At 45.5% G+C, this 12,241-nt stretch overlaps 1 pseudogene and 1 gene segment (V, D, J or C); one reads left to right on the top strand and one right to left on the bottom strand.

Moving 5' to 3' along the window:
- The first annotated feature begins 905 nt into the window (after window positions 1–905).
- Window positions 906–1,941, top strand: LOC121107407. The segment is given in 2 exon segments: window positions 906–1,017; window positions 1,435–1,941. Coding segments are annotated over 2 exon segments (345 nt in total).
- Window positions 1,942–7,535: 5,594 nt separating this feature from the next.
- Window positions 7,536–10,938, bottom strand: LOC121106486 (annotated as a pseudogene). The gene is made up of 4 exons (XR_005841489.2): window positions 10,871–10,938; window positions 9,934–10,165; window positions 9,037–9,173; window positions 7,536–8,464 (listed from the first exon to the last, which is right to left on the bottom strand). The product of XR_005841489.2 is annotated as a trypsin I-P1-like, transcript variant X1 (transcript).
- Between the last annotated feature and the right edge of the window lie 1,303 nt (window positions 10,939–12,241).

The raw sequence follows: 12,241 nt of genomic DNA, 5'->3' as shown, positions 1-12,241 counted from the left end.
AAAAAAATGGCAAGCAGTTTTTTTAAACAACAGATGCAGTGCAAGCAGAGAAATTCTCAAGGAGGCCAATCTCACATTCCTGCCTGCACCAAGGGAGGGTTTACCTTTCTCTTCCCTTGCAGTTTTTCTGAGTCACCCTTGCTGTCTCCTCAGACTCTCTCCTCACCTCTCATACAAGACAGATGCCCCCTCACCACCTCCACTGACTGTTTACTTCTTCCACCCAAATGCTTGCAGTCCCTGTGAAGCAAATGCCCTTCCTCTCAGTGTCAAGTACCAGTACGCTTTAAAAGTCTCCAAGTGCTTACTGAATGAGACAGACTGCAGTCAGTGACCCTGCTGTCGGCAGCGGGAAGGTAGAAGGAGGGTGGTGCTCTTCTACGCTCCTGCAGAGTAGCTGATGACTCTCACACAGAAGCCATTGACAGCCCAGGGCAGGCCGAATGATGAACAAAGCACGAACGTGGCATGAACTGCATGGGCCTAACCAAAGAAGATCCAGCGCTGTAATGTCTGTGGTCAGGATCGTTGAAATTTCAGGAACTTAGATGTGGGGCACAAAAGAAAACAACAGAGCCCCGTTTCTCTGTAATTTTTTTGCATAATACCTCTTTTGTGAAGATCTCAGCTGTTTCAAGTGGAAGAGAGGAAAACCCCAAAGCATCCCTATGCCTTGTCTCAAACTCAGGCTCCCATCCCGTCCCCACACGTTCCTGTGGCTGCGCATACACACATACACACACGTAAAGCCAGCTGTGCAGGGTTTGTACCACCTACTACTGTCTGTATTTCACACAATTCCCAGCCAACCATCTGCTTTCTAACCAACTGCTCTCTGGGCGGTCTCACACAGTCCTGCCCACTCCAACATCATGCATTTCTTCCTTCCTCAATGTTTCCTCCTCACACAACAGAGCTCCTAGGTCAGTGCTGGCACCACAGGCAGATCAGCTGAAGAAGATAAAACTTTTCCCATGTTTCCCTGCTGGTTTCTTACGGCCTTGCTGGCCCATGTAGGTATGTAAATTTTGTTCTCCCTTGACAAGCCTTCTGCTGGTGCTTCAACTATGTGTTCAGCTGTTGGTAATGCTCCATTCCCCAGGGCTCCCTGGGGAGGATGAGCAATGAATGAGGTGAAATTTTCCTCAGTCTCTTACTCAAAAAGCTCTGCCGGTCTACACATTTTTTTTTTCTGAATCATTTTAAAACTTCAATCAAGGGTGGTGAAGTTAGTATTTAAAAAAAATATATGTAAGAAAAAAATACTACTACTACATTTGAAATTGTTTTTTTCTGTCTCCTATCTGTCCCTTCCAGAGAAATGGGACAGCGTCCAACATGCTGGCATCCCATCTATTAATTCAAGGATGTGTCTTTGTGTCTCTTTCAACTCAGTCCATTCCTCACAGCTTCTTTTCTTCTTTCCTTTTCTAGGCTGGGCTCTTCAGCAAACCCCAGACATGATTGTCCGACTGGGAGACTCTCTGACTCTGAACTGTTCACACAAAGAGAGTGGAAACTGGAACATGTTCTGGTACAAGCTGCCAGTGGGGAAGAACACCACTTTGCAGCTGATTGTTCGTTCATTGGTAGGTAACAAAGCAGAGTTTGAGGAAGAATTCAAAAGCCGCTTCCAAAGCAGTGGGACTAAGGGGAACTCCTTATCAATGGCGATAGATCACGTCCTACTCAATGACTCAGGCACTTATTTCTGCGCTAAGCAAGATACACTGTGACACGAAGGCTGGAGCAGCACAACGCAAACCTCTCTCCATACAAGTGGAGACCTGACCCCTGAACACACAGTCCACTGTGTACCAGTAGAACTATTTTTCCACTTTTGACCTCCAGCTCTGTCCACTTAAGTAGTGGTTTCCTCTCTGTGTCTTCTGCTTGTTCTCTGCTTTTTTCCCCTTTCCACCTCTGAACAAATTCTGATCCTACTTTTGATACCAACTGTAATGATATTGTTAAGCTTGTTAGCGCTCACTGAAAAGCAGCCCTGCAGTTTGTTTAGATAATGGGAAGAACTGCGTCTTTGTTGAAGTCCTCCAGCAGGATGAGTGCTTGCGATTGCGATGCCCCCTGGAGCTGGAGGTTGACAGGCTCTGCTTGACTGGGTGACCTGTAGTAGACGCTGATCACAAGGCTTCCCTTGCTGCCTAGGTCTCTAACCATCACCCATAGGCTTTTGACTTGCTCATGACTATACTTTAGGGACAAGTCTTCAGGTTCTATTGCATTCATGATGTAGATAGCAACACTACGTCCCCTCCTTCCTCGTCTGTCCCTTCTGAAGAGCTCGTAGCAGTCAACAGGCACACTCCAGTCATAGGAATCATTCCACCAGGTTTCAGTGATGGCAACTACATTGTGGTTTTCTAGTAGCCCCTGTAGATTCCAGCATCTCCTGTTTGTTTCCCAGGCTGTGTGCATTGGTGTGGAGGCACTTCAGCTGGGCAGCTGGTCTTGTCAAGTCCTGAAAGGATAACTCCTTAATTCCTTGAAGTATTCCCCTTGATTTTCCCCTCTGCCTTCTCCTATTGCCCCAGCTGCCACCGCCTCATCACCACAGGATTTCATATGTGCTGCAGTGTTGCCAGCGCCACTCAGGGCAACAGGTCCTTCAAGCCCCTTGCTTGTACCCTGTCCCTCTCATCTAGCTATGCCATCCCACACCTTATCACGGGAAGGCTCTCTATCCCCCCCATCCCAATTCAGGTCCAGTTTAAAACCATCCCAATGAGCCCTCTAGTTTTTCCCCAAGGACCCTTCTCCCCCTCTGAAAAAGGCAAACCTCACCTGGTGCCCACAAACCTGGTGCCATATAGGCCATTTGGTTGCCAAAATAAAAACCAGAGTTCTGACGATGGCACCAGTGACCAAGCCATGTATGTAAGGATAAGATCCTTTGATTTGTTTCCATGTCCTCACCCAAGACATGAGACAGTTCCTTCAGCTGTTGTTCCAAGGCCCTGAACTCCCTTTTGGTAGCCTTTGATACAAATGTAGCTGCTTCATAGAATCATAGAATGGCCTGGATTGAAAAGGACCGCAATGATCATCGAGTCTCAACCCCCCTGCTACGTGCAGGGTCGCCAACCACCAGACCAGGCTGCCCAGAGCCTCATCTAGCCTGGCCTTGAATGCCTCCAGGGATGGGGCATCCACAACCTCCTTGGGCAACCCGTTCCAGTGCGTCACCACCCTCTGGGTGAAGAACTTCTTCCAAATATCCAACCTAAACCTCCCCTGTCCCAGTTTAAAACCATTCCCCCTTGTCCTACCACTGCCCACCCCTGCTTTGTCTCTCTGTCTATGGAAAAGCATTAAGGAGTTATGGTCTGATGGCTGTACCAGTCAAGGTGGTTTCCTGGCGGCACCTCTTTCTCAAGCCCCAGGAAGGCAGCAGATTTCTCGAAGAAGGGGGTCTGCTCAGCATTTTGGATGTTCAGTTCCCTGCAGGGAGGAATCACCTACAACTACTATCCATCTCTTATCCTTCAACGGCGTAGTCTTTTTTTGGGGGAAGGGCTTTTTGTGGTTTGGTTTCATTAGTTTGTCCAGACTGAGTGGATTGTTATCAGTCACAGATGGGCCCCATAGCTGCTGTAGAGGGGCACCCGGCGGAGGGTGGGAGGACGGTGGGGGGGTCGCTGGAGAAAGCAAGGAGGGTTTTTGTATTCGGCTTCAAGCACAAACTTGTCTCCATCTGCTCTTTTCCTTTGTGTTCTTGCCTCCAGCCTTGCAAATTTTTTTCCCCTCGACCTGATGTGATACAGACTGCCTTGGGTTTTCTGTTCTTTCCTTTGGAATAACGTGCCAGTGCGTGGGTGAACTGTGGTTTTCCTGTTTGTCCCCCACGACAGTTTTTAACGCACGTATTTCATCCTGTAGCCTCATCACAAGTCGGAGCAGGTCGTCTACCTGCTCACACCTTGCACAGCTGTTCTGACTGCTGCTTTCCCCACGATGCCGGGGAAAGGCTCATGCACTCTACACAGCCAGAGGTTCGGACAGCTGCACTGCTGCCTCTGCACTCAGTCGGGGTTTCAGCATCCTTCCTGGCAGGGGCAGACATCCTTGCTCTCCTTCGCGTGGATACCATGACTAAGTCTGTGCCCGCGGACGGTGGCAATCTCTCCCTCCGTGCTCGAGCCGCCCGCGCCAACTGCCGCGCCGCGCCCTTCTGACCCGCCGCGCCGTTTGCCCGTCCCGTTCGCGCCGCCCCCTAGCGGCAGGTTTTGTACACGCAGGGGCTTCGGCCGCTGTCGCCCCCGGCTCCGCCGCAGCGCGTCAGTGCTGCCGAACGTCGGGGACGTCCCTTCGCGACGGCTTTTTCCGCCATGTTTACCTTTCTGTGAAGGCTCCCTTGGTGCCAATTTCCGCCATGCAGCTGACTCACACAAAGTCTGTGCTAAAAAATAATAATAATAATAATGTCATACAGCACGGAATATCCCTTTGGTCAGTTTAGGTCAGCTGTCCTGGCTAAGCCCCCTCCCCACCACTTTCTCACCCGCTGCCAGCAGACTGGCCTTTGTTAGGGGCTGGGGGCCAGCTTGAGAGGGCACCTGGATGCTGTGCAGGCACTGCTTAGCATGATGTAGGCTGGTTTAGCAATAGGGATCAATACATGTTAATTTAAGTGTATTAGTTTAGCAAAAAGAATTGAAGTGTGCTAGTACTAGAATTTTCCAGTTTGCTTGGTACGTGATCAGTCTTGTTTTGAATGAACCTTGCTTCACTGAAGCGCCAAAGCCACAACAGTCTACTTTTGACCTACATAGTATGTACTGGAAGCCACTTTGTATCCACCAAGTGCAAGGACTTTTGCTCGGATTTCATATTAATTGTTTTGAGTTGTAGTGTACCAAGATAAAAGGTTGTTCTTTAAGGCGTAACGAGCAACAGAAATTCGCCAAATTGGGGGAAAACAGCTGAAGGTCAGCTAAAAGTCACTGTGATGAAGGTGAAGCTGAAATAAAGGGGATGAAGTAGCTGGTCATACAGCCTCACTGGACGTGCTTGCAGAGACATAAGCGTTTATTAATGAGTTCTTGGAAAAGAATTTATATATATGGTGTTACTGGGAAACATATTGCATCTGTATGTCTTAACTGTTTAAACGTGGAACCTGAACTCTGAGAGCCTGTGCTTGATTTGCCAACTTGTCCGGCACATAATGGCAAACTAAAATAATGTCGCTTTCTAATACCACACTGGAGTTAGAGAGTAATACACTGGTGTGATATCAACCTGTGCAAAGCACAGTACTACACGGGCTTCCAACGGGGCAAATTCCATTCCAGACAGACCCAGTACACGTACAGAAAGGGAGCAGCTTTGTAAGCTACCTTTTCGTGGTAGGGTCTATCACGGCTATAAGCGATGTTCCAACCATATCAGAAGGGAGAGCCCATAAGAACATTTCAACAGTTTGGATATCAAGTCTGGCATATAATCGAGAAAGCGGAATTTCTTCCTTGCCTACAGGACGCATTGAGAAATGGAGTAGACAGTGGCAGAGGACAGAGACTGTTTCCCAACTACTCTTCTCAACATGCTCATCCCTCGTAGTCAAGGACGTGCTCTGTGTACAGATAGAAATGTGTATTTTCCCCCATCTTCCTCATCCTCTTCACTGTCCTCCAACATTTTCATCCCTCCATACTGAATACAGTACACGTACTGAAACCTGGTGGATATTTCTAAACTCTCTCAGAGGGAAGTGTTCTGGTTTTATGACTTCTTAGTTGTCGGTATTCCACATCATAACATCATGTAAAGCACCGGGAGTTGAAGAGTTATTGTTGCAGCTCCATGGACCACTCTTTCTGGGTGCCTGGTTCTTGGAGGGGGAGGGGCGGAGGGCCTGCATTCCCCCGAGGACTTTGTGCCCAGAGGAAGAGAGGTGGAGCTCCTGGCAACTCAGGAGCCTCTGTCTCTTTGTTCACCGTTGAGAAGCATATGGTGCCTTGCTGCTTTTTGCCTGCAGCTTTAGAGTAGGTCCTTCGATTTGGACATGCTCTCTCTCATTTTATTTGATTTTGGTGGCCTCGATTCCAACTGAATTGCATTCTATTGTGTTATCTTGCATTCTGATATCGTATTTAGTAAATCAACATTCCTCCTCAGTGCTACTTAATAACTCCTCCTCTGGTCACGAGACCAGACCAGAACAGCCTGTGAACTGTTGACGCTTTTTTTTCCCTCTTTCCTTCTTTTCCAGGCCTGTGGGCCTGCTGTCCTCCTGTCATGGACACAGATAGATCTTGGTAACTCCGTGATTCCAAGGTAACAGCCTGAACCAATGGTTGGGCTACGTGAGTGTGTGGGTGTCTGGAGTGGGGCAGGGAGTGGTCTGGAGCCACCCCTTCCGTCTCCGCGATACTTCCTGTGCGGTCTGAGTCTGCGCGAGTCCCTATTTGCCCCCGCCGTTGTCTCTGGCGGCGCGACGGTATGAACGGTGAAGGGTCACATTCCTCAGCCCGTCCCTTTCTCCACACTGTTACCGGGAGGGGTGAGTTAATTCCTTCTGGATATCTTTTCCTATTGTGCCTATTTCTCAAATAAAGGCTCTGTGATTGCCTTTGCTTGTTCTACACATGATATGGAGAAACAGGTCTTTGTTTAGAAAGAAGGGGATATTGTCTGTGTTTAATCAACAGAAATGCAAAATACTTTGATCGAGCAGAATGTCTTATGTTATCAGATTTATCAAATACAATTGTTCCTCTTGGAGTATCGGCCAGAGGAGAACTGTTCAGCTTGTTCTAAGGTGACCATATAGGGATAGAAGGATAAAGAGGAGCATTCTCCCAACAATCACGGAAGGTCATGTAAGACCCGTGAACAACCCCATGCAAGAACAGCTGGCTGGGAATGAGGCCAGAAGGGGATGGATTATCGCGGTTGTTTAACCTTATTAATACGTAGGTAGTAGTTGTTCCTTCTGTATTAGGTAGATGGAATATATGGGAATTTAATGCACAAACACAGTGAAGACATTTTCGTTATTGTCCTTGATTTCTGGAAGCATTCAACTTTCCAGCATCTGGGCCCAAATAAAAAGAAATCTCTCTCTTGCGTGTGTGGGAATTGGCTCATTGCACATCAGGTAACAAATTTGCTTCTTGGCTGATAATACCAGGCAAGGATATTTAAGTCTCCACTCACACTGGCCGTGGAGGGAAAACCTGTGACTTTCAACAGCTCCCCGGTAAGAACTCTGTCTCCTGGTACAAACAGACTGAAGGGAAGGATGATTTTTATAGGAACAAAGAAAGCCACAAAGGAAGATGCTGAGAAGGAATTCATCAAGGACTTTCAGAGCAGTGAGAAATCATGCTATGGTCCGATCTTGTTTGTATATTGTACTTTTTTCCTGGCTCAGGCACCTATTACGTACCTAAGAGGTATATCGACAACAAAGAATCTGAAGGAGCTACGCAAAAACCTCTCCAATTGAAAATGGCATTTGTTCCTTTGTGCCCCACTTTTCTCCTCTCCCATTTCTTTTTTCTCTTTTCTTTTTTCTTTTTTTCTTTTCCCCGGGAGACAACTGCACAGCTCCTGGGCAACTTTGGCAGTTTTTTCATGGACTCTCTTGGGGCAGACTGGGACAACAGGATGCAAAACCAAAGCTCAGGAACACCTCTGTTCTTTTGACTGTTCCAGGAAAACTAAGAAAGCCCAGCATGTCCAATGAGCAAAATGGTATGGACAGCAGCCCCAGCAATTTAGTAAAATAGCCTTGGTAGGTCACAGTACTGGTACATTAAGAGAACAAGCCCTAGCAAGAACTTGCCTTCATTCCCCAGGTAGAGCTTTCAGTGATTTTGCACTAGGAAATGTTCAGTCATATGACTGTGGGTTAGGGGTGATCGGGAGCGTTTGATTTGCTGCCTGCTGTTTTCTGTAATAGAAGTGTGTTGCCTCTGTAGTTCACCACGCTCCTTCAGCTGTTTTATGTAGATGTGTAGCATTTGACTATATGATTATAAACAGAAAATATCTCCTCCTCCAGCATGCTTGTACATAACTGGCTGAAGGACTTCTGAAGTTGAGGCTAGAAAGCGTTCCAAGATTCTTCTAGTTGAGAGACACTACAAGTATTAGATAAATAGAGAGAGAGAGAGATAGTGATATTACTTGTCTGTGTTCCCCATGTAATAACCCATGGAAGTAACCGGAGGAACTGCACAAAGAAGGGCTGCCTGAAAATGTTTATTTTTTGTGAAGGTGTGTACATCCAATTCCAAAGCAGAAGGAAATGAGGAGGAGGAAAAGCAGGTCACGTAAAATGAGTGTCTCAATTGGAAGACATAGTCGTTTTAATCCAGGAAACATAATTGCAAACCTTAGTGTAAACACCAGGATAACCTTTTTGTGCACATCCAAAGCCCCAGGAAACAATACCCTGAAGCTGACCATTGCAGACTACTGGACCACCGGAATCCCCCTGTACAGATAAAGATACAGATGCTCAGCAAATGTTATCAGCATCAGCAGTAAGCCATGATTCCCAGAACCCACTGAGATACTAGAGGGAGACTTTTTCTTACAAAGATAATTTCTGCTTACAATTCTGTACCTGATGCTAACATGCCGTACTTCTAAGGCGTCACAGACAGTAGTAAGTTACTTATTTTTCATGGGTGCCGTTCTTGGCAGGTGCTCAGAAACCTTTTCTGGCACATTATTCTGCAAAACTTTTCCACAGAATCAAGCATACACAACATGCAGTGCAATTACCAGGTGTGTTCATTTTCCAGACTTCCTGGATGTTGGTATGGTGATATTTTATTCTCATTGGATCCAATACTAACATTTGCATCCTAGGTTATAGCCTCTGCGATTATTGTTTATTTTCTGGTGCAGCACGTCTCCATTTTCGGTAGCCCAAAGTGCAAGAGCTAGCATACTTTAGTTAAAAAAATGGTTTCAAACATGCCACTGAGTATCTCTAACATGATCTCATCCTCTACTAGGAGAAGACAGGAAAGGTACAGATAGGAGAGGCAGTTGTTTTACCTGGCAGGAGTCTTTTCCTCCATTCAGGTATCCTATACATATCATGTTACTGGTAATTCTTCCAGGATAAGCACTGCTGCACTGGCTTGAGGAGAGTACAGGGGCATTCAGGCACTGCAGGACATCTGGATACAGAGCTACAAGAAAAAAGAGAGAAATTTTTGATGGCATAGCTGATAGAATTTTAGAGCCTGGAAAAAACATCTTTCTTAACAGAAAAGTCATTGCTGGACACCGTGTTTTAGCAGTCCTCATTTTGTTTCCGAGCTGTAAGTCTCTTTGTTTAGATGAAACAAATTCTACCCATGGGCCCTCTGTTCTACCCTGCATCTAGAAAGTCACCAGCTGGCAGGCTTGGAACTAAGAACTACTCTTTCAGTACGTATGACGCAGAAATCTGGGGCCGCAGGCAAACTAGCCCCATCTCCGGTGCAGGTTTGTTTTGGCCAGAGAATTAGACAGCGGTCCCCAGCCATGCTTCTGACCATCAGTGGAAAAGAGTGGAGCTCTTTTGTAGCAGTTTTAGATCCACATTCACACGTTTTTATAATATTCTCAGAACTCAGCTAACTAGTAAGTCACTAGTGCTTGGAACTGCACGGCTGATGGTGCCAAGACACAAAATGTCCAGATTGCCACACATCTGAGTGAAGGGCACTTGAGTGACATAAATGATTCCGTCTTCACAAAATAAAACAGGATCAAAAATCTTAGAAAGCCTTGCCATCAGGGCAGCTAAATGATTGTTGCCCTACATAGACTGATAATTTAAAATCATTCTTCAAAAAGGCTTGCCCTGCAGCACTTCTCTGTTCTTTACCCTGCACTGTTTGGACTTCATTGTGAGGTCTTAGACTATGTCCAGTGTCCTCAGACACATTCCCACGCAGCACTCACAGCCACTGCTGAGTGTGTTGCCCCATCCAGAGATCAGGCACGTTGTTCCAGCGGTCACACAGCTGGTAGGCAGAGGAACTGTGTTGATGTAGGAGCTGAGTGTGGCTGATGAGACAGCCTCCACAGAAGTGACATCCAGAATTCAGAGACACCTGGTAGGGTGCGGCACTCCTTGCACAGCTGTAGCCTCCCACAATCTTGTCATCATCCTCATCACTGATGGGGAAGGCAACTGCAAAATAAGAAATAGCATATGTTAACATCTGGCATAAGGAACTCCGTGGCCCTGTGGCTAACTGAAAGATCTCACGCATAGGCTCTGGTTCTACAAAAATGCACAGTAGCAGTTATGGTTAACTCTAGCACACATTTGTTTGCTTCTGCCTAAAATAAGCTGATTGAATTTAGATTGGCATACCATCTGTCTGTGTCTGAAGCCCTGGATGCTATTTCCAGAGTGAACTTAATAATATGCAAATGTTCTTGTTGGATAAGACCAAAGGTTTGTCTGTACCAGGATCTTGTCCGTAGTAGCAGTCAATAGGAGGCAATGAAAGTACAAGACAAGTCTGCAGTCACATCTCCTTGGAACACTCTCCCATATGCAAAGAATTTACAGCAGCTTCAGGATTTTTTGAGTAAGAGGTGCTTTGTAATTCATTTTCAGTGGAAGATTCATGAATTTACATGGTCTTCTTTTTTGAACCTGGGTAAGCACTGTAGCGTTCCCCGGTCAAGAACCATGAAGGCCTTCATGACTCGTGAAATAAGTTATTCTGGGCGGATAGTTAGGAGTCAAAAGAAGTAGAAGTGCTTTGCCTTAAGCCTTTTGCAAATGTAAACTCAACTGCAATTTCTCACGACAGATTACGCTACAAGTTTCCTCAGAAATAGGTTTCATTTTAGATTACAAAAATAAAAGTAAAAATACACTCACCAGCCACACCAACAAAGGCGACTAACACTAAGAATTTCATGATCTTGACACAGCCTCGATCCCAGACTGGTGGACTGGCAACTTGAACTTCTAGAAATACATCTTCTGAAATGGCATATCGTTAACCCAAGGTTTTCTCCAGGACAAAAAACAAACAGTGGAAACCTTGAAGATCCAAATGAAGGTACTGATATCCTACATTAGAAGGTACTGATAGTAATTACAGATAACATAACAGTTAATAATAAATCTTTCATACGATATAGAGCTCTCTTTAATTATTTCAAAGAACAACTTTCAAAATAAAGACATACTTGCGTTTCGGAAGATTGGTGGTTTCTCATAGCACTTGTTCATAGTAACCCCTTGAGATCTCTCTGTGCTGTTGGTGCCATTTTTAAGAAAGCAGGCTGAATCCAGAAGCAGAACGTTGTATGTAGTGGATTGAAAGATATTTTACATCTATTAAAAAAAAACTGAAACAAAAACGCCATTTCTATCCATTTCTTAAGTTTTTTTAAAGAAAAAAGCATTTTCTTCAGCAACGTGCTTCTTTCTATCTGAATGATAGAGTGTTTTCTCAAACAAAATATTCAGAAGTAATTTCAAAAACAGAATATGAGAAAAGTACTTTATGTGGCCCTCCATCTCCTAAGATACTTTGTTTAAATGTGGAATGCTCACAATTTCTATTTGAAAGCATTTCACCCATTTAATCTAAAGGATCGTGTCAATCTAAGAAATGCGGTGGCTTTTACTTTACAGATAGTGATTTTTGCCACAAAAGAATCTCAGTAGAAGTTGATATTTGTGGATACAGTGTATGTGAACACAAATAGAGTGATCACAAACAGTGAGAGCTCCCAAAATTCTCTGAAAGAGTGTTAATGCTTGTGGAGAGATTTATTGATGACTGGCTGACTGAGAAAAGCCATGCAGACACTGTGCATCTGTTTAAGCAACCTTGTTACGTGCAAGGTCAGGTATGAGAACTAGGAACAAAACAGGATGCCGATGGAGATAGCCGGCAACAGTGTTTTGAGAAGTCTGTAAGAGAGTGTTTGCTGAGAGATAACCTCAGAGCACAAAGATAGGCGTAGTTGACACTGACTAGCGAGCCAATCCTGAGCTCCACTTTAGCAATATGTATGAGCCTATTATCCACACTATAAATGTACACGCAGCTGAAAGAATAAACGAGATTTGCTGATCATCTACTATGGTCGTCGCATTTCTCCCGCTGATTTCCTACAAACGGTGACCCCGACTGACCCAGTAACAGCGCACTACGGTGGGACGGCGTAGGAGTTCGGGTCCTAAAGCAGTGAGGACGGCTAAAGCACTCGGGAACCAGAGGAGTGCCGAGCCCTA

The sequence above is a fragment of the Gallus gallus genome, chromosome 1 (assembly GCF_016699485.2).
Source record: "Gallus gallus isolate bGalGal1 chromosome 1, bGalGal1.mat.broiler.GRCg7b, whole genome shotgun sequence".
Classification (NCBI taxonomy): Eukaryota; Metazoa; Chordata; class Aves; order Galliformes; family Phasianidae; genus Gallus; species Gallus gallus.
The sequence above is the reverse complement of the archived record's forward strand: the minus strand, read 5'-3'. Positions and strand labels throughout refer to the sequence as shown.